Source organism: Budorcas taxicolor, chromosome 19 (genome assembly GCF_023091745.1).
Source record: "Budorcas taxicolor isolate Tak-1 chromosome 19, Takin1.1, whole genome shotgun sequence".
NCBI classification, from domain to species: Eukaryota; Metazoa; Chordata; class Mammalia; order Artiodactyla; family Bovidae; genus Budorcas; species Budorcas taxicolor.
Window position 1 is genome coordinate 12223169 of NC_068928.1, and position 27952 is coordinate 12251120.

General features: G+C 40.8%; 1 protein-coding gene across 1 annotated transcript in view; it reads right to left on the reverse strand.

The window, feature by feature from the left end:
* PPM1D (protein phosphatase, Mg2+/Mn2+ dependent 1D) overlaps positions 1-27952 on the reverse strand; it is a 59270-nt gene that overhangs the window by 21840 nt on the left and 9478 nt on the right. Inside the window, exons 2-3 of the mRNA XM_052658291.1 lie at positions 17631-17859; positions 8935-9059 (exon numbers count right to left, since the gene is read on the reverse strand). Coding sequence (XP_052514251.1) covers positions 8935-9059; positions 17631-17859 — 354 coding nt within the window. The remainder of the gene's footprint in view (positions 1-8934; positions 9060-17630; positions 17860-27952) is intronic.

Consider the following 27952-nt stretch of genomic DNA (forward strand, 5'->3'; position numbering starts at 1 on the left):
GAGGTATAACTGACATATATAAGGAAATACTCACCTTCTTGAAATACTTTATTCTCTTAGTTTTTAGGACACCCTCCCGAACTATCTTCTATTTTACTTGTGGCTCTTTCTGTCTTGTCTTACCCCATTCCTCCATTCATGCCCCTACCTCTTAACAGTGAGAGTATCTCAGGGCTCAGTCACTGGACCTTTCCGTTTCTTCCCCTCCCCTTTTCTACCTACACTCAATCCCTTGATTCAGCCACAAACTGATGTCCTTAGCCTAGCTCTCACTAGCTGATTCTCATAACCAGAAGCCAAATGGATATCACTGCTTCAATATCTGATAAGCACCTTGAATGTAACTTGTCTGAAACTGAACTCCTGACCGGCCCCTCCTAATGCACTCTGGCCCCTCCTAATGCGCTCTGGTCTTTGCTCCATCAGTTAATAGCAACTCTTCCTTTCAAGTTCCTCAGTTTAAAAAAAAAAAATTATGAAAAGGACACTGAGGATTGTTGCTCCTTCTGCCTGAATCCTCATGCCCCAGTCACCCCCAGGCCCTCACCTCTGCACTCCAGCGTCATCTCTTCACACCTCCTCTGACCATTCCATTTAAAATTATGACTCCCGCCTCCCACAACGGTTCCTGCTTTATTTTTCATGCCAGCACTTTTCACTGCATACCACAATATATATTCTACTTATTTATTTTAGTTTATCATGTTTGCCCCTACTATAAAGGACGATCCATGGGTCAAGAAATCTTCACCTGTTTCATTCACTGCCAAATCCTCAAAACCTAGAGCAGTACGTGTAACATAGCAGGCATTTAATAAATACTTGGTGAATGAATAAACAATCATGAAGAAGCGGGGACTCTGTGCAGTTTTAGAATATTTGCACATACTGATACTTCTTAAGAAGTAAAGCTTAATCCCCCTCCACTTAAGGGCAGACTGAGTGACTCACTGCTAACCAAAAAAAAAAAATATGGAGGAGGTGATGAGATGTCACTTATTTATGGTACTAGATCATAAAAGCACATCATGGCTGCTTCCCTGTTCTCTCAGATCACTCACTCCAAGAAGGCGGCTCTACTCGCTCCACGGCATGAAGACACAGCAAACAGCCCTACAGAGAAGCCCACTGGGCAAGGAATGGAAGCCTCCTGGCAACAGCCATGTGAGTAGGTCGTCCTAGAAGTGAATGCCCCACCCCATTCAAGCTTTCAGAACAAAGTCATACTTGACAGTTTGACTGCAACCACTCGAGAGACCCTTGAGCCAAAACCACCTAGTTAAGCCATTCCCAAGTTCCTAAGCCACAGAAAGCATGGGAGATGATAAATGTTTTGAACTGTTAGGTTTGGGAATATTCTGTTAAGACAGCAATAGATTCTTAATACAGTGAGATTTTAATAGCCTGGTATAATCACTTGGGGGGAGAAACTTGGCATCACATAATAATGCTAAAGATATACATGTCTTTATACATCTTGGACTGTGCTTTCCAAGTGATATGCCGTGGATGGTGTAAGTGTGACCGTGGGTCAACAGGGTAGGTCCTGAGTGGCTAGAACCTCTAGGTCAGTTGCCCACAGCCTTGAGTAGCCTTCCCTCTTTATTCTAAAATATTATCTTATTATTTGTGTGTCATGGTACTTTAAAAGTTGGTGAGTAATGTAATGTAACCCAGCAATTCCATTTCTAGTTATGTGCCTTAAATAAATCTCATAGATGTACACAAGGAGGTATTTATTGCAGCATTTTTGGTAATAGCAAATGTGTGCATATAACCTAAATGTCCACCAATCAGGGCACAGAGGGAAAAACTACAGGTTCATATTGGAACTGAATGTACAGCAGTTAATGCATGAACTAGAATCATATAAAAACATGGATAAATCTAAAAATAATGCACGGTGAAAAAACAGCTAGTTGGAAAAGCTATTTTAAATACAATGGAAAGCTAACCAAGGATCAACTATTTTAACATTACCATGCACTCTCAGAACTGTAAGAAACCCAGTTTTATATTCTCTAGCTTCCGAGCCAATGTAGACATCTCTGTCAACCACCCAAGCACTTTTAGTGAAGGAAAGGCTCACTACAGTTCACAAAATAATGTTATTATTTTTTATCATCTGTAATAATTCTGTTTTACTGGGCTAAAATATGGTTCTCTCTTTTATAGTTCATCACACCTTTTTTCTGAGAATTTTCACCTGTTGCTCTCATTTTTGCATGCTCAGTTTTTTGAAACATTCAGTACTTGGAAGCTCCCCGCCCCCTACACCCTTGGCTGAGCCACACAGCTTATGGGATGTCAGTTCCCCAACCAGGGACTGAACCCAGGCCATGGCAGTGAAAGCCCAGAATCCTAACCGCTAGGCCACCAGGAAGCTCTCAACACCTTTTTAAAATCAGGTTAACTTCTCTTCTAGATGACAAAACTTCACAAATACTAACCCAGCTATAGGTGTCCTCAGTATTTTGATTCCAGGTTATACTCTGCCCAATTATCCTGTTTAAGTTAAGGAGAGTGGCGGCAGCATCCAGTGGAAAGAGTGGGGAAAATGTTTATTTATGGCTGCGTCAGGTCTTATTCACACTTGCAGGCTTAGTTGCCCTACAGCATGAGGGATTTGTTCCCTGACCAGGGATTGAACCTGTGTCCCCTGAAATGAAAGGCAGATTCTCAATCACAGGACCACTAGGGAAGGTCCAAACTTATACTTGGAAGTTGAACAAAGCTGTATGCAAAATCCCACCTACACAGACTTGGTCAACTGACTAACTGGAAAGGCAGTTTCTGAACTGATACGTAGGGCAGTCTGCTGTATTACTGCGTTCTAAGACTTCACTAGTTTTTTATGGCTAAACTACACCTAGGGGTTTCCCAGGTGGCTCAGCGGTAAAGAATCCTCCTGCCAATGCAGGAGACACAGGTTCAATCCCTGGGTCAGGAAGATAGCTTGGGGAAAGAAATGGCAGTAGAAGGAAACCTACTCCGGATTCCTGCCTGGAAAATCCCATGGACAGAGGAGCCTGGCAGGCTAGTCTATGGAGTTGCAAAGAACTGGACATGACCAAGCGACTGAGTACGCATGCACTTAACACTGCAGAGTTATCTCATGCTCATTAGCAATCAACAAAAAAGACAGCAAAACAAAAAACCCTAGTTCTCTCCCAAATGAAATGCTACGAAAGCAGATAATCTCCCAAAGCATATTATGAACTTAAACCTAGCACTTTTTATTTACTTTTATTGAATTTCATATTATTACAGCCAGCCTATTAAAAAAAAAAAATCTCATCTGGAGATCATTTCAAATGTATAAAGTGATAAAAATCAAAACATATCAAAGAACCCCCATCTTTACTCAGATTCATTATTGCTGACATTTTGCCCCATTTGCTTGTTTTCGATCTACATGTGTATAAAGATTCTGTGCATGTAACCTTGCAACAAAAGTGTTTTAAATAATAGTCTTTTATCCCTAAATACTTCAAAGTGTATTTTCTAAGAATAAGGACACTGCAGTTATCAACTTCATAAATTTATATTAATATAACATGAACCTAATATACTACCTACCATTCATATTCTGAATTGTTAGATGGCCTAATAATATCCTTTATAGGATCCAGTTGAGGAGCCAGGATAGCACTTACTTAGAACATTTCTTTAGCCTCCTTCATCTAGATTGCAGCCATGCATTCTTGACCAGGGTACTACCTAGGGGAAGTGTGTATCACACATCTGAAGGCATACAATGTACTCATTAGTGACGGTAATTTTCATCATTCAATGTGTTGCCTGATTTCTCTACTCTCTAATTACTATTTTTTCTCTCTGGCAACTAAAAGTAGTTAAGCAATGCTAATAATATTCTGTTGCTTACATACTTCTGAATATGCATAATACACAAAATCGAGAACTACACACATTATTTCTTTCTCTAGATAGTTAATGTTGAAACTGAGCTAAGGGGAAAAAAAATCACATCACTAAAGATCTCTTCAACTACACACTCATCTATTAATTTTGTATTGATTAATATATCCTGCAAAAAAGCCCATCTATTATTCAGCCTCCACCTTCCCACCCTTGTTGTTCAGTTGCCCAGTCATGTCCGACTCTTTGTGACCCTATGGACTGCAGAAAGCCAGGCTGCTCTGTCCCTCACCATCTCCCAAAGTTTGCCCAATTTCATGTCCATTGCATTGGTGATGCCATCCAGCAATCTCATCCTCTGATACCCCCTTTTCCTTCTGCCCTCAATCTTTCCCAGCATCAGGGACTTTTCCAATGAGTCAGCTATTCGCATCAGATAACCAAAATACTGGAGCTTCAGCTGTAGCATCAGTCTCCTCAACGAATATTCAGGATTAATTTCCCTTAAGGTTGACTGGTTTGATCTCCTTACTGTCCAAGGGACTTTCAGGAGTCCTCGAGCACCACAGTTGGAAGGCATCAACTCTTTGGCATTCTGCCTTCTTTACGGTCCAGCTCTCACAACCGTATGTGACCACTGGGAAGACCATAGTCTTGACCATACGAACCTTTCTCGGCAAAGTGATGTCTCTGCTTTTCAACACACTGCCTAGCTTTGCCATAGCTTTCCTGCCAAGAAGCAATCATCTTCTATCTCACAGCTGCAGTCACCATCCGCAGTGATCTTACAGCCCAAGAAAAGGAAATCTGTCACTACTTTACCTTCCCCCCCCTCTATTTGCCATGAAGTAATGGAGCCGGATGACACGATCTTAGTTTTTTTAATATTTAATTTTAAGCCAGCTTTTTCACTCCCCTCCTTCATCCTCAAGAGGCTCTTTAGTTCCTCTTCACTTTCTGCCATTTCCCCACCCTAACACCATCCCAATAAAAACCAACACAGTACGTAATAGAGAAACTTGACTTAGTAGCAATTCACAAGAGAAATATCTAGAGATCTGAGCTTAATAAGCCAACTAACGTGAAAAGATTACTAAAAGCTAATGACAGTTATAATTCTAAAACTCCATTATTACAAGTACAATGCTCAGGGAGCAGGAACTACATATTTCCACTGTACTTCAAACTGATGAGACCACATCTTGCAGTGTTCCTAATTCTGGAATCACGTTTATTGGGGGAAATATCCAGAGGGATAGGACAAGACTAATGGAAGGTCTGAAATTAGCCTAGAGAAACATGCTAGCCAATTCTGAACAGGTGAATGACTGTCATTATGCAAAAAGGTAAACACACTGACTGTCTGAAAGCTTCATGGAGACAGATTTTAACTCATGGACTGTCTAATACTGCAACAACGTGTCCTTACAAACATAAAGTAAAGATTACGGAAGATGCTCCTGTGTGCTGAATTACTTATCTGAATTACTCCAGCACTGTACCTGAACAGACCAGCAATGTTAGAAACAGGAGCACCAGCTGGTTTTCCTGCTCTTTCTGCTGCTCCTTCTCCTCCTCTCTAAAGTCACATAAGGGTTTCAAGGCTTACGTGAAAAGCAGGGCACACACACACTTCACATACTCCAGATCACCGGGCATCTGCTTTTCTAAACTGAAGTTCACCTTGCTTTTGAACCTGGAGGAAGACCTTGCCCTCAGTCCATGTTGAGTTCCCCATGAAGCTCCTCTCCATTCTTCAGGAATATTAATTCCTTGCCTCCCATGCCCTCGGGAGCTCACTAATGCTACAAATGGCAATAGTTAACTTGAAATTTGCCATCTACCTGAAAAGTAAAGAAAAGCTGACTATCACTTTCCCCCCTCTTTTTTCCTTGCTAACAGTTGAAGGGTCAATTATATCACATATATACTATGAGTGAATGGCCTGGGTAACTAAGACAAAAATCTATAAAATAGGTGCTTAGAAACTGCTACAGGCCCCCAAAATGGCACCCTGGCCTCCAATGTTATTACCCTGTCATTTTAGCCAGTATGATCCTTTAAAAACAAACTCGATCATGTCATTGCCCTACTTTAGTAAACAAGAATAGTAAAAACAACTAACATTTACAGAGCATTTACTATGTACCAGGCACTATATTAAGCACTTTGCATGTGTCAAGTTACCCAATACCCACAACAGTATGAAGCAGGCCCCACTTTACAGCTGAAAATACTGTGACAATATATTAAGTAATTTTCCCCCCAAGTCTGTACAGTAGATGACAACACTGGGATTGGAAACCTAGGAACTGTGGCTCGAGTCTACCTCTTAATCACTGGGGTTTATTTCCTCTCCTCCTCTTCAATCCCCTCCCAAAATCATTTAAAATAAAATTCCTTATCATGCTCTAAAAAGCCTTGCAGGATTTAGTCCTTGCCTACCACCCGAAATGTCTTCATCACACTTCTTTCCTTAGTCTGTACCACCCTTCTCATCAGGCAAGCGTCCTCATCTTCACCCTCATTTTAAATCTCTACCTTCTCTCTCTCACTAAAGACCAGGAGCCCTTTCCTTCCAGCATTAGGGTTCTTTGCATACAAATGACAATTTCCAGTTCAGGTTAACTTAGGTCAGGGTACTTCCAAACAATTAAGCAGGAAAATCCAATCACATCAATGAGCACTGCCAAAGGAGGTCAATTATCACCTGGACGTATTCATACCAACCAGGTTTCTTGGCTTTTAATTTTGATCCTTACTGGATTCACAATTCAAAATCATGGAACAGGGAATCTAACTGATCCAGCTGGGGTCATATGCCTGACCATTTATATTTTACTAAAGGACTCTAAACAGGAATGTCTAAACTAAGACTGCACAGAGTAGGGGAGATACAGTTTCCCAAAAGGGAGTCAGGACATCATTCAGTAGGGAAAAAGAATATGTGCTGAACAACCCCCACCACCGCTCCTCCCAAGTCCAACGTCCACCAGTTGCCTGACGGCCGCTGCAAGTGTTATGCCTTTGCTTGGACTTGGCCCCTTTCCCTCCTTCAGGTCTTATTCAAAGGCCACTTTTTGAAAGAATCTTCCTTAAACATCCTCTCCAAAGTACCTCTTCTCCTGGCCACCACCTATCCCTTCCATCAACTACTGGCATATCATATTGCTTAATTCCTTTTTGATGCTTTTTAAAAGAATTTTCTCATTTGTTTGCTTATTATCAATTCTCCCATTAGATTATAGGGTCCATGAAGGTTGGGACTACGTGTACTTGATCAAATACCGAAGATGAACAAGCAACAGTAGCATGATCTTTTAAAAACTGCAAATGAGGTAACATTACTCTTTAGCTTAATATCCTTCAATGTTTCCCAGTAACCTTAGTCTAGAACAAAAATATCTGATGTTTACATTTGCCTCAATTAACTCCCAACTTTTGATAATTCCTAGAACATGCCAAGCTCTTTCCCAATTCAGGATCCATGCCTAGAATATTCTTCAACAGGCTCTTCACAAAACCTGATTCTTAGCCATCACATCTCAGCTAAAATAACACTTCCTAAAAGGAGCACTTCCATCACACTACCTAAGATAGATTTTCCCTTCTAAATTATTCTTTATCACAGGACCCCTGTGATTTCTTTCTTTCTTTCATATTTCCTAGTCTGTAATTATTTCATTTACAAATCAGTTCAGTTCAGTTCAGTCGCTCAGTCATGTCCAACTCTTTGCGACCCCATGGACTGCAGCAACTCCCGGAGTTTACTCAAACTCTTGTCTATCGAGCTGGTGATGCCATCCAACCATCTCATCCTCTGTCGTTCCCTTCTCCTCCCACCTTCAGTCCTTCCCAGCATCAGTGTCTTTTCCAATGAGCCAGTTCTTCGCATTAGGTGGCCAAGGTATTGCATTTTCAGCTTCAGCATCAGTCCTTCCAATGAATATTCAGGCCTGATTTCCTTTAGGGTTGCCTGGTTTGAGCTCCTTGCAGTCCCAGGGACTCTCAAGAGTCTTCTCCAACACCACAGTTCAAGAGCATCGATTCTTCGGCGTTCAGCTTTCTTTATAGTCCAACTCTCACATCCCTATATGACCACTGGAAAAACCATAGCTTTGACTAGACAAACCTTTGTTGGCAAAGTAATGTCTCTGCTTTTTAATATGCTGTCCAGGTTGGTCATAGCTTTTCTTCCATGGAGCAAGCATCTTTTAATTTTATGACTGCAATCACCATCTGCAGTGATTTTGGAGCCCAAAAAAACAGTCTCTCACTGTTTACAGTACAGTGTACAAGCTACCTTTTACAATGTACACGCTTACCTTTTACAATGTACACGCTTACCTTTTAAAAAAGCTGAAATATAATTGACCTGCAATATTATACTAGGTTCAGAACAGGTTTACTTCTTTATCACCCATCTCCCCAACTATTTATTCTTGCTCGCTGAGGGCAGAGTGTATCTGTATCATCACTCCAAACCCTAATACAGTACCTGGAACCAAGTTAGTGCTCAAGTATATTTAGAGGAAGAAGGAAAGAAAGAAAAAATTGGTGTTTTCTAAGAGAAATTTTCTTTCGAAGAAAACTTAACTAGTACATCCAAAGTAAGATATTTCTATAGTTACAATCCTCTAGCCTTCCTTCCAAAACAAAACAGAAGAGAAAATAAGTACGTTAATTTTGTCACAATTTACTTTGCTAGCTAATGAAAAAGAAAAAAGAGCTCTGAAGGCTCTGAAGAGAAATTTGAAGGGCTGAAGTAGGAAAGGACATTTAGAAACAGTTTTAAGGCTAACATCAAGCCTAGGCATACATTTACTTCCTTAGGAATAAATGGAAACTATCAGAACATTGAACACAACTCAGGATCAAAGAGCAAATGGCACTGATAATCCTCCTCTCAATTAGGTTTCAATCATTTACTACAGTATCTATTTACACACTCAGTATGTGCCAAATGAGTGTTTAATTCTCAGTCTTGTCTTTTATTTTACCACCATACGCTGCAGAACATCCAACATGGTTTCACCAAACAGAAGTCCTACTTACCAAGTGCTCTGGCTACTGCCAGAAAGGGAATCTGGTCAATGACTGTGCTCCTCCTCACAGGTCCATTGTGAGTGAGCCGAGGCCGTTTCCAAACCACACGGTTCACCCCAGACTTGTTCATCACGCTGAAAGACAAGAGTTCACAGAAATACACTAAGTGATCACAATGTATCAACTCAAGTAGTTCCACATGTTAAATAACTGTTACAATCAGATTGTAGTATCACAAAATAATGATTCATCTGCTTTAGACAGGTGCATAAATCAAAGTTCCTGTTCATAAGGCAAAGGCAACACAGGGTACATTAAGATGAGAATTTGGAGATTATTTAGGGAGCACAGAGGAACAGAAATGAGTAGGTAGCATGCATACAAAAGCAAGATAATCTGATAACAGGAAACCGAGGGGAGGGAGAAGTGGCTATAAAAGAAGAGGGAACACATAAAAGAAGTCGAAAAGGTTGTATAGTTTCTGAAGGATTTAAGGGTACTGAAAACAGAACTTCCACTTTAGTATTTTTGATCTGAGGAATTAACAAGAAATGCCTCACTAGAAATACCTATCTATTTAGATATTTCTGTATTTAGAAATGTGAGACTAGACCTTGGAAACAGATCAGCTGTAGAGAGAGAGATCTGGGAGTTAGAGAACAAGAAAACCCTCCTAGAAATTTGGTGTAGGAACAAGAAAAATCTGTAATTAATACACAGAGTAGTTAGTACACTCCAGGGTGCCTAACATATTGAAATATGGTCAAATATTTCAGCAAAAAGCGTAATACTAAAAACACAGTGGAGATGGTCTCTCAACCTATGCCCGAATGACTGAAATGGGAAACTGGCCCTTAAATCAATTTAACCATAATCTGCCTGGAATTAAAAAATAAATAAATAAAAGAAAAATGTTTCCCTGGAAGGTTTAAAAAAGTTGAGGGGAAGAGCGGAAAGAGCATTTCCAAGAAACCAATATTAGCCTGCCTGATATCAGGGTTACCTGCCAGATAGATACACGCACAAGACTGGATTCCTGACTCTCAATGATAGGTGACATTCAAGTTACCAAATTCAGTCTTCACACTCAGGTCCCAGGTGTGCACTGCAACCCTCTGATTACAGTCTGAAATTCATTTCATCTATGGCAGGTCAGCTGACAATCACCTGTGGTCCTCTTGTCAGTTACTCTTCTCCTTATTAATGAGCACTGTGACATCCTGATATACACGTGAGTCTCAATGGTTTACTATGCTGACGGTGAGTAGCATGACTCTGTCCCCCTAAACTTAATGAACTCAGAAACTAAACCGGGTTCCAGACACACAAAGCAGAAAATGGGACAGACAATGGTGGCCATCTCCACAGGAATGTCGCTAAGAAATGCTGTGGACATTAGCAGCGGCCAGCCAGTTCACCCCCATCTATGGCTCTTCTGCTTCTGCTCTAACTTCAAAGGAATGAAGATACTAGAGAAGAAACTACAAATGGAATAAAAGTTCCAGCAGAAACAAAGGCATAAATATGGATAAATGAGAAAAAAATCTCCCTGAGTCCAGAAAAACATGAATATAGCAGAAGAACAACCGCAACCATCCTTCTAAAGTAGAGAACAAGCCTCATGAGACAAGGGCAGGCCAGGCGCCTTAAGCGGCGGGGTCTCACCAGACTTGCAGCAGTGATGGAAACGCTCCCTCCGCACATTCTAACATGTAGCAGCCACCAGCCATGCCCAGCTACTGAGCTCTGTCAATGTGGCTAGGGCAAATGAGGAACTCAATTTTTAATTTAACTTTAATTAATTTATATTTAAGGTAAAACAGCCACATGGGGCTACAATAACCAGACAGAACAGGAGGGGAATGAAACAAGAACATGGTAGAAATTTTGGTCGATGTTAACACAGAAGAGAAATATCAAGAAAGTTGCTCATTTACTCTCCCTTTTGAGAATTAATTTGTAGTACTGAAAGAAACACTGTTCCAGGTCTTAGTAAGCGTCAGCAAAGGTGGTTATCTTTTTTTTTTTTTTTTGAGGTTGGAATTGCTTTTATTGGGGCAGGCCCACCGTGATCAGGTGAGTGCTCCAGGTGAGTGTTCCGCCTCGGAGGCAGCAAAGCCAGGCGCCTCCTGGAGCCACCTCCCCGGGCGAGGAGAACAGGCAACGTTCAGTCCGAGGGAGGCCGGGACGGAGCCGCCACCCCTCCTCCCCGCCTCCACCCCACCCCGGGCGACGCAGCAGGAGCGGGCGGCACTGGTTGGACGGCCCTGGCAGCATCCCGGGGCAACTCGGGGACTGAAGCTCCCTGGGAGAGGCAGGCAGACAGCACCGGGGAAGGGGTACCAGCAGGCCTCGGGGGGCAGAAGCCTACGGGGGCCCCGCCGTACCTGGCTGGCACACCTAAGCGCTGGGCAGTGGCGAGCCTTTCACCAGGAGGGTCTGTCTCCCACCCCAGGTCTGCGTCGTTGGGGCCTGGGGTGCGAATGGGGACACAGCGGGCACTTACTAGGGAGCTGAGGCTGGAGGGCTGAAGCCAGAGGCCTGGGGTCTGGGGGCCTGGCCTAGGCCGGCTCGATCTGCTTGGGGACCTCTCCCTCCCGTGGGGAAGAGGCTTCCTGAGCAGCCCAGGAGACTAGGGACTCGCTGCCGCCCCCACAAAGCGAGCGGGTTGGTCCCAGAGACACAGAAGCGCTGATCCCTATGGCCCTGCTGCTAGGGGCTCCATCCCAGGCAGATGGGCCTGGGGCTGGGGCTGGGGGAACCTCGCCCAGACAGAAGCCCCTGGGGAGATGGAGGGCTGAGTTGGGCGGAGGTTACTTTTTATTTTATGCTTTCTTCAAAGCTGATCCTCAAAAAGCAAACAGTAAAGACTACATCTACCATTCATGGACTTCCCCTGGCAGTCCAGAGGTTCAGACTCTGCTCTTCCAATGGAGGGAGCCTGGGTTCTATCCCTGGTGGGGATCTAAGATCCCCCAGACTGTGTGGCGTGACCAAAAAAAGAGAGAGACAAAAAGTGTTTGTTGCTGTCCAAATCTTTGCTAATATCCAACCAAAATACCATTCACAAGAAACTATGGAACACAAGAGTTACGGGAAAAGAGACACCAGCATTCTGCCTTCCTAACAGCTTATACCCTGTAGCTCTTTCCTAAACCTGCTCCCTAAACAGTCAGGCCAGCGTGTGTGCCATGCTCAGTCGCTTCAGTCGTGTCCAACTCTGCAACCCTATGGACTGTAGCCCTCCAGGCTCCTCTGTCCATGGGATTCTCCAGGCAAGAATACTGAAGTAGGTCGCCATGCCCTCCTCCAGGGGATCTTCCAGACCCAGGGATCAAACCTGTGGCTCCTGCACTGTAGGCACGTTCTTTACCACTGAGCCACCGGGGAAGCCCCAAAGTAAGGCTTAACGTTAAGTAATTACAGTAGCTACCCACATTGCTTTCAATATAACACTCCTGGGAGCTCTCTTGACACGTAATATTCAAAGTTATTATGGTCTCTGAGTATAAACACCGACAGAGGAACAGATGACCAAATAAGAGCACTGGCTTTAAGTTTTACATCCAGTATCAAAACCCAAAGCAATGCTGTAAAAGATGCTGTTTCTCTTGCACTTCCTGCCATTGTCCTGTGTGATTAGAAGGCATACAAAAGCATCAGCCTGATATGCAGGGCCTGACAGAGAAGCAACAGAAGGCTGGGAAAACAGAGCACTGGCCAGTTGCCTAGGGTGAGGACAGAAGGAAAGCAGGAAATAACTTATAACAAAACAGCTCAATTTGTGCAAAAAGACACCTGCTCTCAAATGGCAAAGAGTTCCTCCAGCTGTCCAGATGGTATTTTAAGTAACAGCACAAAAACCATAAACTCAAAAAATAAAGTTAAATACAAATACATAATTTAAAAATTCATAGAGAAAAAAAGGAATAGTAAACAGAAAGATTTTTTACAAGACTAATGAGAAGAATCAGGCCTACCAATATTAAAATTTATAAAAAAGCCTCAATTTTAAAAAAAAAAGTATGGTATTGGTATTTAAGGACACCCAGAAAAGGCCCAAATTTGGGCGAGCCACAAAGTTCGTTCAGGTTCTGCCATATCATCATATGGGAAAACCTGAAGGAACTAATTTTTTTGGCCAGCTCAATAAATATGATTGCAAAGCTCACTTTACATAACTACCAGTAGTGGTCTCAGATGCACACTGACCTTCACACTTACAGGACCTAATAAACTATAGCATGAAACCAGGTTCACCTGACTCTGCAGGATGCAGGACAGGAAACAGTCTGCCAGAACTGCAGCTCCAGCAGTGCCGCCTTCAGCAGTGATCCTTACAGAAATCCAGGAGCCAATTTCCAGCCACAAGTGAGCTTCGTAGGCCACAGGAATCTGTGTCTCAAGAGCCCCTGACTTCCCGGTCCCCACACAAGTCCAGCTGCATGTACACAGGGCAGCCAGGATCCCTGCTTTCCAAGGGAAATCTCAGGTCCCTGCTTTCCAAGGGAAATCTGAGGTCCCCAGAAACCTTTCCTATCCACCTGCAGTTCCATTCGAGGATCCTTCTACAAGGAGCAATGTAACATAGTTACATTCCACATTTATCTTAACCAGGAAAAGAGTGGTAGAAGAGGATAAACTCCAGGTCATCTTCCCACTATAGAAGGGTTTTATGCCTGGTAAGCCTTCTAATCAGCAAGGAATGGCTGTGGAATTGTTCAAGTGGCTACTGATGGCCAGTTAGAAAAAAATACTAACTTGAATCTCTACTACATAACTTTAAAATTCCAGAGCTATAAGATTAAAATGTAAATGGTAAAACCATACAAATACTAGAAAAGTGGCTCTTGAAATATGGGTCAGGGACACCCCTGGAAGTCCCCCAGACAATTTCAGGGGATCTGCAAGGTCAAAATTATTTTCCTAATAATACTAAGACCACATGCATACAGTGGAGTTTTTAAACAGCTACAGAACTTGATATACTCTATGATAAAAGATGTCAATATTTGGATGATCTGCATAACCCAGCTAACCAATATTTTATAAGTGACCAATACTTAGGTTTCAAAATCATGCACAAGGGCTATATACTTTATGATTCCAACTATGTGGCACTCTGGAAAAGGTAAAACTAAGAAGATAATGAAAAGACCAGGGCTGCCAGGAACAGAAAGGGAGGAAGGGGAAAGGAGGCAGAGCAGAGAGGATTCCCAGGACAGTGAAACTATTCTGTATGAAACTATAAAGGTAGACACCTGTCATTACACATCTGTCAAACCCTAGAATGTACAACACCAAAAGCAACCCAAATGTAATCTATTGACTTTGAGTGATAATGATGTGTTAATGTATGGTCATCAACCATAACAAATGAACCACTCTGGGAAAGAGAGCTGATAGTGAAGAGACTATTCACACAGAGGAGGCAGGGACTCCTGTACTTTCTGCTCAATTTTGCTATGAATCTAAAACTGCTCCAAAAATAAAAGTCTATTTAGAAGATCATGCATGGATGAAGATATTATTTAACCAAAGGCTCTTAACTGATACACCAATGGCTCTCAATGAAAGAATATGAAAAAGTTACTGATAAGATTTCAAACACCACATGATCAAGAAAGTCCCTCTTGATGAATTTTAGAACAGTATCAAAGAAAAATACCCCCAAAATATGAAAAAGCTTTAAAACAGTCTCCCTTTTCCACCTACATATCTATGTAAAACATGATTTTACTTTAGATACTGCAACCAAAATACCTTATCACAACAGTTTGAATGCAGAAGCAAATATAAGAATCTAGCTGTCACCTACTAAGCCAGACAAGAAAGAGACTTACAAAACTGTAAAACAGTGCCAATCCTCTCAAATATTTGTTTTGGGGAAACAGCTATTTTTTCATTAAAAAAAAGTTCTTTATGTTAACATATAATGAGCTTAATATTGTTATTTTTCAATAAATTAACAAATATCTGAAAACATCTTCATTTTAATTCCTAATATGGTTAAGTCAATACATCTGACCCATATAAACAAAAAAACTCTTTGAAGGCCTCAATTTTTAAGAATGTAAGGTGTTCCTAAGACCAAAGTTCATAACTGTTGTATGAGAAGAAAATATAGAGGACTTTATAACAACCTCAGAGTGAAGGAATTATGTATATGGCACAAAAACCAAAAGTCATAATGGTAGACACGGATAAATTTAATTACATTAAAATAAACTTCCACATGGAAAAAAAATTCCAGGAGCAGAATCAAAAGACAAACTGTGAAAGCAACATCTTAAATTCATCACATACATATAAGTCTAATTTCTCTAATATACATGTGGCCCCTATACATTAATACAAAAAGAAGGCTGATTACTCTCCCTCATAAATAAACAAAGATGATACACAAAAACACACAGAAAAGGAAGTCTATATGGCTTTTCAACAAATAAAAAAAGAAATTCAACTTTTCTCAAGATAAATTCAACTGAAAGCATCACCAAGATGACTTTTTTTTTTAACCTACAACTGGTGATGGTCAAAAAGTTCTATAATTATGTTGTCAGGGTCATTCACATATATTGCTGACAGAAGTATAAACTGGTACAATCTCCATGGAGACAAATAGTTACCAACGTAATTTTATATCCTGCTTATTGTGACCAACAAGCATTCTCCTATATTATTAAAAGTTCCTGGCAGGGGAAAGGGGGAGTTGGTCAAAGGTACAAACCTCCAGTTATAAGATAAGTAAGTACTATGCATGGAATGGACCACATGATGCCTGTAGTGAACACTGCTATACGACACACAGGAAAGTGGTTATAACAATAAATCCTGAGGGTTCTCATCACAAGAACCTTTCTTCCCTTTATTTTTTCTCTTTTTAAAAATTGTATCTGTATGAGAAGATGGAGATTAGTTGAACCTATTGTGGTAATATTTCACAATATAATTAAACCAAACCATGACGTAGTACGTCTTAAATCTACACAGTGACATGTCGATTATCCCTCAGTGAAACAGGCAAAAAAACACTGTATTTTTTAAAATCCCTCATATGTGTTGGAGGTCCTTATACTAGTCTACCCCTACTTTTTTGTCTATTTGTTCTGGCCATGCCATGCAATTTGCAGGATCTTAGTTCCCTGAGGAGGGACTGAACCTAGGCCCTCAGCAGTGAAACTGCAGAGTCTCAACTACTGAACTACCAGGGAATTCCCTGACCTTTACTTTAACGTTTGAAAATTTTCATAATACCATAATTTTTTAAAAATTTTGTTCACATCATAACCACTGTTACGAATATAATTAAATGTAATTAACCATTTTCCAGATGTTGGGCCTTCAAGTTAATTTCAGCTAAATTAACCGTCAATAAACACTGCTGCAATCAATAACTCTGTTTAGACATTTTGGTCCACATTTCGTATTTCTTCTTTAGAGGAGATTCCTGAAATTACTCAGCCTATATAAATTTGAAGTTAGTGGTATGTTGTTTTTTGTATAGGTCATACCAATATATAATCCTAGCAACAGGATACCCATTACAATTAAAATACTGCTAACTCAACAACAAAAAATAGAACTTCACTTCAATGTTAACAGTTTTTCAAATGCTTCTACTACTGTTTTTAATTTTTCCTGTCATTCAAACTTCTCCTTTATGCCATCTGAAGGTGGCAGAGTTTTACTGCTTCTCTTACTGATCTTTTGAACTCTTGGTAATTTAAGGATGTTAATTCTTTCCTTCAGCTTATTATTTCTCTGAAAAAAATTTTTTTTATTTAATAAAAACAAGAAAGGAGAAAAAAGTAACAATATTACGGTAAGACTTGAGTTAAATGATTATTTAGAAAACACTGGATTCTGTTTACTTCCCTCAGATCCTTGATTTTTTAAAAACTAGTATTGGAATGATTTTTTAATTTTCTTATGTTATTCCTTCCTCTGCTTGTAGAATAACCTTGCATTTTAGTTTATATCATAAAAATACTACACTTAAGTCAAATTCACTTCATAGTTTACAAACTGTCTCAAAACACACTGAGAACATAACACAGAGGTTTGCCGTGTACATGACTTACAAACCAAAGGGTAAAACTGAAGGCTAATTCTAACAAAATTCTATTCCCCAAAATAGATTCAAATTGTTCTGTTCTGAAACTCTGAGGGCTGCTTTGTCCAGATTCTGAAGGGCATGCTGTTCAGTGCTTATACAAAAGGCTTTAAATAAATCCCTGTTTGTTTTGTTACTTGAGTGCCATTAAGATATTATTTCCTTTTGGAGCCATTTATCAGAAATAAATCAGTCAATTCAAAATAATAAAATAAATATGAATATACATGGATACTTTACCAGGCAAGCTAAAAATCTGTAACTTTATTAAAAGGGAGAAGTAGGTCAATCTGGTAAGTAAAGCTGCAGCTGCTGCTGCTGCTGCTAAGTCACTTCAGTCGTGTCCGACTCGGTGCAACCCCATAGACGGCAGCCCACCAGGCTCCCCCGTCCCTGGGATTCTCTAGGCAAGAACACTGGAGTGGGTTGCCATTTCCTTCTCCAATGCAGGAAAGTGAAAAGTGAAAGTGAAGTCGCTCAGTCGTGTCCGACCCTCAGCGACCCCATGGACTGCAGCCTTCCAGGTAAGTAAAGCAGAAAAGGACTAAATAAAACCAAGAGAGGAAAGACAGAGCAGGACAATCATTACCTCCCACCAAGTCCTTCGATTCGCTCTCTTTCCTTGGGAAGTTCCGGCTTATGGTCCTGTGTCACCTCCACAGCTCGGATAAAATCATCCTTGGGATCATCTTGAATTCCAAGAACCACCCCCGAGTCGCCCACATGAGCAACATACATCTTCAAGCCTCGGATGATGACCACGCTGGCAGTTGTCCCTGACGTGCTGGGAAGACCTGTCATAGTCTTTGGCCATTCTGCTGTAATAGAAAAGAAAAAATGTTACTTTCAGGTGTATACATAACTACTGTGGCAGAATAAAAACTGCAACTTACGTTGAGTTAGTATGTTAAAATCTGAATGAGCACACAACAATATTTAAGAAACATATTTGAAAGCTATTAAAGAAGGACTTGTGTTAATCCCTTCATTCTTACATTAATAAATTAATTATATAGATAACGCAATTATATTGCGACCATCAAGGCAATCTTAGGAGAAAAATGTTACATCATATGTTTAATAATTCCACATAAGTCTTAGTCTTAACTACATTTAGTAGCAAGGATATGTTAAAAGTTTGATACCATACTGGCAGCAGCTTATCATCTGTTTATATTAATTTTTCTCCAAAAAGATTTTCAGAAAAAGCTACTTGATTTGTTTTTAAAATAACTCTGCTGAGTATTCATAACCTAATAAATAACATTTACCAAGCACCTACTGGATACCACTTGCTAAGACCTTTACCTGTGCTAAGAGCTTTACCTGTATTCTCTCATAACACTAACAATAAGCTAAGATCAGTTCCATTATTTTCATTTTGCAGATGAAGAAACCAAAACCTTGGTTAAGAAAGTTGCTCAAAATAACTCAAATATTTTAAGCAGCAAAGATCCCATGTATCTAATTCCAAAACCTATACTGATTATATTCACTATCATTTAAAACTTCTGAAATATTCTATGAAATGAAGCATAGTCATTCAGTCGTGCCCGACTCTTTGTCTGGTGGACTGCAGCCCACCAGACTCATCTGTCCACAGGATTTTCCAAGCAAGGATACTGGAGTAAGTTGCCATTTCCTTCTCCAGGGGATCGTCCTAACCCAGGGATTGAACCCAGGTCTCCTGCACTACAGCTAGATTTTTTACCGACTGAGCTACAAGAATGAAATATTCTATAACATTAAACATTACAGTTCAAGATAGCAAACAAAGTCTGAACACTAACGTATTCTCCCCACAAAATCCTAATGAAAGGACAGATTACAAATAATAAAAAGTTCTGAAACACAGTCATGAAACACAGAGAAGGGTCATAAGAAAATCTGAGGAATTCCTGAAATTTTAAACAAATGCAACCGTACTGAGGGGAAAAAATCAGAACGCAAAATTGGTAATTCAACAGGAGGAAAAAGCAGTCAGTAAGGAAGGCAGTACATCAGTATTCCTTGTTAACAGAGTTCCAGAAAAGTTCAAACTCAGAGGCAGTGACAAAGGCTGAAGTAAGGAATGGATGGTGGAAGCTTGGCAGATTTATTTAAAACTGGGAGCTAGGTTAGTGCCTAACCTAGCACATGGTAAAAGGTGAAATACTTAAGTTCCTAAGATGTCAGTACTAACTACAGTGCGTGCATGCTAAGTCGCTTCAGCCATGTCCGACTCTTTGTGACCCTATGGACTGTAGCCCACCATACTCCTCTGCCCAGGGATCCTCCAGGCAAGAATGCTGGAGTAAGCTGATGTGCCCTCCTCCAGGGGATCTTCCCAATCCAGGTATCGAACCTCCATCTCTTATGTCTCCTGCATTGGCAGGTGGATTCTTTACCACTAGCACCACGTGGGAAGCCCCAGTACTAACTATAATACTTCTCTTCTTTTTAATTAATTTACTTATTTTAATTGGAGGATAATTACAATATTGTGGTGGTTCTGCCATGCATCAGCATGAATCAACCACAGGTGTACATGAGTCCTCCCCATCCTGACCCCTCTCCCACCTCTCTCCCCACCCTACCCTATCCTCCTAGCTTGTCCCAGAGCACTGACTCTGGGTGCCCTGCTTCATGCATCAAACTTGCACTGGTCCTCTATTTTTGCAGGTTTCAGAGCTATTCTCTCAAATCATCCCACCCTCGCCTTCTTCCGCCGAGTCTAAAAGTCTGTTCTTTACATCTGTGTCTCCTTTGCTGCCCTGCATGTAAGACCATGGGTACCATCTTTCTGAATTCCACATATATGCATTATTATACAGTATTTGCCTTTCTCTGACTTATTTCACTCTGTGTAACAGGCTCCAGGTTCATCCACCTCATGAGAACTGACTCAAATGTGTTCCTTTTTATAGCTGAGTAATACTCCATTGTGTATATGTACCACAACTTCCTTATCCATTCATCTGGCAATGGACGTCTAGGTTGCTCCCATGTCCCAGCTATTGTAAATAGTGCTGCCATGAATCCTGGGGTCCTTGTGCCTCTTTCAACTCTGCTCTCTTTTAAGGAAAGTGGTGCATCTGCCAATGGGAACAACAGGATCTCAAAGGAGGTGTGGGAGAAGAAATAAATTCCGCCCCCGCCAAGTGGATGAGGTGTCACTCAACTTTTATAGCCATGAGCCTTCTCTAATATATCTAGACTGACTAGTTCTTTTCTTTTCCAAAATTATATATGCCGAAAAGCCATCTCTTGAACCCTACAGTGCATCTTCCTGGCCCATCACATGATACAGATGGAATCCATCCTCCAGCGTGACCTGTCACAACAGAGGGCTTCCTGCAGCACAGGAAACAACTGCTGAGGGAAACCAGAACAGCTACCAATATTGATGTAGCTAGAAATTCATGTACAGATACCATATACACACGTAAAACCATCTGCAACAGTAGCAGACACATGGTAAGTAGTCAATAAACATTGGTTTGCGGGATTCTCTGGTGGCTCTGTACTTAAGAATCTGTCTGCTAATGCAGGAACATGGGTTCGATTCCTGGTCCAGGAAGATCCCACAGGCCACAGAGCAACAAATCTACAGAACCTGTGCTCTGAAGACTGAGAGCCTGTGTTCAGCCACAAGAGAAGCCACTGCAATGAGCAGCCCTCACTCACCACAACTGGAGAAAAAGTCTGCACAGCTACAGAGACCCAGCAGATCCAAAAATAAAATAAATAAATAAAATTTTAAAACATCAGTTTTTGTTATTACCATTATGTATTTAAGAAAAAAGCAAACAGCCTGAGAGACACCAAGTGGAGTTGCCAAAAAAAAAAAAAAAAAAAGCCCCAAGGAAAAACAGTTGTGGCTAGATTACTGGCATTGATAAAGTTCAATAAGATCAATGGATATAAATACTTATATAAAATATCAATTCTATTTTTGTAAAATAGAAAAAATTACAAAATGTAACTTTAAAAACAAGATCCCATCCACAGTAACAGCAAAAGGTGTGAAATATCTGGGAACAATGCTAACAAATCTCTAATAAGACACTTATGGAAAAGTAGTAAACCAGTGAACAAATAAAACAGCACAGACCCATGCATATTTAGACACTTGGTATATGAACAGTGGAGAAAAGACAGACATGCAATAAATGGGGCTGGGACAAAATTTAAAAACTCGTAACTCTGAGTTCCTGATGCCAAACACAAAAAAATCACTTCCAGGTACATTAAAGACCTAACATGAGGGACTTCCCTGGGGGCACAGTGGATAGGAATCTGCCTGCCAATGCAGGGGACACAAGTTCGATTCCTGCTCCTGGAACTGAGTAGGGCAATTAATCCCATGCACCGCAACTTCTGAGCCTACGGGCCCTAGAGCCCGTGCTCCACAGCAAGAGAAGCCACCGCAGTGAGAGGCCTGCACACGGCCACTAGAGAGCAGCCCCTGCTCGCTGCAACTGGAAAAAGCCTGCGTGCGGCAGCGAAGGCCCAGCAAAGCCAAAATAAGTCAATTTAAAAAAAGGCCTAACGTGAAAAGCAAAGTTAAAAAGCTCAGAAAATGCACAAAAAGGTACATTCGTGATCTCAAGGTAAAGAAGGATTTCCTAAAGACAAAAAATGGACTAGCCATGTAAAATAAAATGACTGTGAAGTTGTACTACCATCAAGACTTTCATTCAAACATATTGGAGTGAAAAGACAACTCACAGAATGGAAGAGGATATATTTGTAACATATATGGGTCAAAGGAATAGTATGCAGAATACGTAAAAAGCTCCACAAATCAAATCAATAAGACTACTCAACAGAAAAACAGATGAAGAGCCTAAACAGGCTTTGACAAACGAGGACATGCAGACACCCAGGAAGCATGCGGAGATGTCTGGCTTCTTTAATCATCAGGGAAATACAAATTAAAAGCCGCAGTGAGATACCACACATAATTATCAGACTGCATAAAGCTTGACAATAGTAAGTTAAGAATGTGGAATAACATGTTCTATCGTCAACTACTGGTAGGAGTGTAAACTGGTACAACTACTTTAGAAAGCATCTAGGCATTATACGGCAAAGGTGAAGACAGGCATACTCTGACTGTTTACCCTTTGGTATACACGATAAACCAAAGCACATGTGCACACAATACCTATGAATGCTCACAGCAGCAGTGTTCATCTGGGCTTAAAATGAGCAACAACTCAAATGTCCTTCAAAATAACAATAGATTATACTACACACCATGGGCAAGAACCTCACAAGAAGCATGAGATAAAAGAATGCATACAGCATGATTTTCTTCAGAAAAAAAAAGAAAACTACCATATTTACAGGCAACAGGCAAACTATTAAGAAAAATGAGTAAATCACTACAGAACTATAATCACGTAAGTCAAGATCCTGGTTGCCCCTTAGGGGAAGTGAGGAATATGAGATCAGAAGGGCCTACTGGGGTGCAGGCAATGTTCTCTTTCTTAACTGGATGGTGTTCATTTTATAATTATTTATTATACTGTACATTTATGTTTTACGGCCTTTTATGTATGCATGCTATATCTCAGGGTTTAAGTTAAAAGAAAAAAAAGCAGCAGGAAAAAGGCATCAACTCTGCAAACATAGATCCCAGCAGACAGCTCTATAGACCATGCAGTTTTGCAGTTTGGTTATAGACATCATTCCTTAGAAGCTCAGCCTAGAGTATGGTGTATGTTTCTTTAGACCTTTATTTTATGGCTCTAGGTAAAACCTTTCCTTTTTTTTTTTTTAAGAAACTGGAAAAGATTGTTTTCTGCAGCTAAATATAATGGGAACGAAGTGAACTCCCAGAGAAAAGAGTTCTTAAGCACATTCAGAAAAACAAAATTAACCTACAGTATACAAGTAATTCAGCTGTTGGCAAAAAGCACCTAAAATGAGATGAAAAGGGAGGAAAAAAGCTAAAAATAAAAAGGATATTCAAAGAAATGTTAATGTTTAAATCACATTTTTTGTCAAAAGCACTAATATATTATGAAAGATATTCTGCAATGATCTAAAAATACTGAATAATCCATGCTTTCCCTATTCATTTGAAATGTCACCTTTTATCATATGTTACATCTTGCCTCAGATCTATTTCTGGACTCATCCTACTAATCTATTTATGGTGCTTTTTAATAATTGGGAGTTTAAGTATCCTCCAATTATTTTTCTTTCTCAATATTCTCTGAAGGATTTTTCCACATTAACTTCAGAAGCAACCTCCACCCTGTGGAGGTTCTGAGTGAAATTGCAATGACTTTATGTATTAAGGAACCTGCCTCTTTATAATGTCTTCCTTAGCCTTTCTTGTTTTCTACTTTACATTTTAATCAAAAAACAAAAATGACTTAAAACAGGGAGCATATCAAAAACAGTATCAGACAGTATATGAATTCTGATTTAAGCATCTTTTAGAATATGTGTGTAAGTCATTAAAACAAAGACTAATAAATTTTATAACACAAAAATGTAAAATTTCTGGATGAAGTAAAGCTATTATAAACATGTATAGAAAGCATATGTTCTTTATAATAAGTTTAAATTTGGGGGTACTTATATACTTATCATGTTTTAATATCTATTAATATATCCTGAGACTCATATGCCAAAGCCTTTGACTGTGTGGATCAGAATAAACTGTGGAAAATTATCAAAGAGATGGGAATACAAGACCACCTGACCTGCCTCTTGAGAAACCTATATGCAGGTCAGGAAGCAACAGTTAGAACTGGACATGGAACAACAGACTGGTTCCAAATAGGAAAAGGACTATGTCAAGGCTGTATATTGTCACCCTGCTTATTTAACCTCTATGCAGAGTACATCATGAGAAACACTGGGCTGGAAGAAGCACAGGCGGGAATCAAGACTGCCAGGAGAAATACCAATAACCTCAGATATGCAGATGACACCACCCTATGGCAGAAAGTGAAGAGGAACCAAAAAGCCTCTTGATGAAAGTGAAAGAGGAGAGTGAAAAAGTTGGCTTAAAGCTAACATTCAGAAACAAAGATCATGGCATCCAGTCTCATCACTTCATGGGAAATAGATGGGGAAACAGCGGAAACAGTGTCAGACTTTATTTTGGGGGGCTCCAAAATCACTGCAGATGGTGATTGCAATCATGAAATTAAAAGACGCTTACTTCTTGGAAGGAAAGTTATGACCAACCTAGATAGCATATTAAAAAGCAGAGACATTACTTTGCCAACAAAGGTCCGTCTAGTCAAGGCTATAGTTTTTCCAGTGGTCATGTATGGATGTGAGAGTTGGATTGTGAAGAAAGCTGAGCGCCAAAGAATGGACGCTTTCGAACTGTGGTGTTGGAGAAGACTCTTGAGAGTCCCTTGCCATGCAAGGAGATCCAACCAGTCCATCCTAAAGGAGATCAGTCCTGGGTGTTCACTGGAAGGACTGATGCTGATGCTGAAACTCCAATACTTTGGCCACCTGATTCGAAGAGCTGACTCACTGGAAAAGGCCCTAATGCTGGGAAAGATTGAGGGCAGGAGAAGGGGAAGACAGAGGATGAGATGGTTGGATGGCATCATTGACTCAATGGACATGGGTTTGGGTGGACTTCGGATGGACAGGGAGGCCTGGCGTGCTGCAGTTCGTGGGGTCGCAAAGAGTCAGACACGACTGAGCAACTGAACTGAACTCAACTAAGACTCATTTAACTCTCAAGAGGTAGGCGCTATTTTTTTTTAAAGTTTTGACTGCCAGTTTTTCAGTTTGTTGCTGCACCAGGGCTTTCTCCAGCTGTGGTACATGGGCTCATTGCAATGGCTTCTCTTTTTGTGGAGCACAGGCTCTAAGTGTGAAGGCTTCAGTAGTTGTCGCACACGGGCTTAGCTGCTCCTTAACATGTGGGATTTTCCTGAACCAGTGATCCAACCTGTGTCCCCTGCTCTGGCAGGTGGATTCTTTATCCACTGTGCCACCAGGGAATTCCGAGGTGGGTACTATCTTGATTCTATTTTAAAGATGAGGATATTCAGGCACAAAGAGGTAAGGTCACACAGGCAGTGAATGGAGAAACTGGGATTTAAACCCAGGCAGTTCAACAGAGTCCTAATCACTGCACTAGGAATTTTTACAGCATTCTAATGTCAAAGCAGTACAGAACAGTAGAAGCCTTCAGGAAGCAATTTGAAAAACATGTATCAAGAGTCATCAAAAGATAAAACATATTATTCTTCAACCAAATAATTCAGCTTTTGGAAATTTTTTTTCCTGCAGAAACATCCGAATGGAGGAAAAGGCTACGTTGCTTTCATTGCTGTTGTTGAGTCACTGAGTCGTGTCCGACTCTTCTGCGACACCATGGTCTGTAGCCCACCAGGCTCCTCTGTCCACGGGATTTCCTGGGCAAGAATACTGAAGTGGGTTGCCATTTCCTTCTCTAGGGGATCTTTCCAGACCAGGGATCAAACCCACGTCTCCTGCACTGGCAGGCAGATACTCTACCACTGAGGCACCAGGGAAGCCCTTATGTTGCTTTTACTTTAGTCTTTACTTACAGTATTAAAATGCAGTACACACGCGTCTAACACACATTCCCCCTTCTAATACTAGCATCCCAATTTTGTTCTGGAGTTCACAGCCTCCATTGCATGCAGTCTTTAGGAACGGAACTAAAAACCTGCTTGCTCCTGGCTTAGCTGTAGGCAAATGACCTGTGTTACTCTTCATATATTTGCATCTTTAGATAGAAAGGCATAGCCAACTTTTGGAGCTGATTCACCCCAGAAACTAAAAGCTTTCAATGAGTGTCCACTAGTTCCTATCAGCTAGAGCCCCAGGGATCCCTGCTTCTGTCACTGCGAAACCTCGTTTAGCCTTTAGTCTGATTCTGTGAGCTGCCGAACATCCTTCTACTGAACTCCCATGCTCTTTTCCCTCCTTATTGTAGACTGAGTCACTGTGTTGTTTTCAAAGAATTGTAATACAAAACCAGCACCACAGAGTAGGCTGCAGGCAACTGCTTCTCAGAAAAATGACCATTAGTTACGGAACCAATAAGGGGTAGAAGACACTGAGTCTCCTGTTCCTATTCCAGGTAGTAACCAGTGGTGAGACAGGGCTGAATTGATCAATAAACAGTGAGTGGATAGTCTACAGTGAGCATACTAGCTTAGAATTATGGTAATAAAACTTCTCTGCAAACAGATCCAACTCCGGCCAACAGTTCCATGACTGAGAAACAACAAACAATTTGACATGACTGTTAAGGAGCGGAACTGTGTCCTTCCAAAAAAGATATGCTGAAATCCTAATACTCAGTACCTGAGAACATGATCTTACTCAGAAAGAGGGTCTTTACAGAGACAGTCAAGTTAAAATAAGTCGTGAGGGCGGGCTCTAATGCAGTAGTAGCACTGGTGTTCCTACAGAAAGGGGAAATACGAACACAGAGACAGACAAACCCACAGAGGAAAGATGGGAAACGCAGAAGGGAGAGTCATCGGACTAGAGGGCTGCTCCTACAAGCCAGGGAATGCCACGAAGTCCTGGTAAACATGAAGCTAGGAGGGGTAAGGGGCTTCTTCTCAGACTGTCAGGAGACAGGAAGAGCATGGCCCAGCCAGAGCCCTGATCTTGCACCCTGGGCCTCCAGACCTGTGAGACAAGAGACTTCTGCTAAGTCAACCAATTTTTGGTACTTTATTATGAAGTTCCAGAAAATACACACAATGATATAAAGGAAACAATTCAAAGATTTAGGGAAATAGGGACCTTAGATTAAATCTAGTCTATGAATATGCATCCCACTTATCCACCCCAAGGAAAGTTGAGAAGACTCTCTTCAATAATTAAGGAAGTAATTAAGTAAACACCAAAACCTTTTTTTAATTGAAGTATAACTGATTTACAATATTGTGTTAGGTATTTAGCAAAGTGATTCGGTTAGACATCTTTTTATTTTTTTTTCCTTTCTTTCTTTTTGGATAGATACACCGCGTGGTATGTGGGGTCTTACTTCCCTGACCAGCAATGGAACCCAGGCCTCTTGTATTGGGAGCTTGGAGTCTTTGACACTGAACTACCAAAGAAGCCCCTATATACTCCTTTTATGCTTTTCCACTGTTGGTTATTACAAGATCTTGAATGCATTCACTGTGCTATGCAGATATGCTTACTGTTTATCTATTTTATATACGGTACACCAAAATCTTTTAAACATATTTTACTGACTTTTCTCTCTAAGCAAGAAATACTAAGGGAAGAGGCTGCCATGAAGATGGGTCTCCTGATCTCTGTGGGTGGGAAAATCCTGAGATGATGGAGATCAGCCAAGAGCAGTTAATTACCCAAAGACAATGGTTACTTCTGGTATGGTTACTTCACCGACACCAGGGGAGAAGAAAAACTGGATCTCCAGAATGCTCTTTCAACAAAAAAAAAGAAACAAAACAATCTTCCAAGTTTAAAGAATTGTTAACCATCTTCAAAGTGGTATGTGGCCATTTTCACACGCAGCTAAACACGAAGGAAAAGGAGATACCCACAACACTGAGTAACTACTGAACAACAGCTCTAAGATAAAAATTCTGGAGCTACAGAATACAGCCACAGTCCACTGATAAGGAAGAGCTAAGGCCCATGGAGGTCAGGTTTTAAAGACTTTCAATCCAGTCTACCTGAGACCCAATGGAATCCCAAACCTATCTATCCCACAGCTTTTGGTCCCCAAATAACCTCAGCAACTAACAGCTTCCTCTCACGGTTCTCGGTAATTGGTCACAAAGTCTGCTACGGTAGAAAAGGCCAAGCGCAAGACTACCAACAGCACTCTCTTCCAAAATAGCAATTTAAAAGCATTACCACATCTCTCAAAGAACCACAACGATTTGTGTCACCTAAAACATAAGCAGAGGTGATGATCTG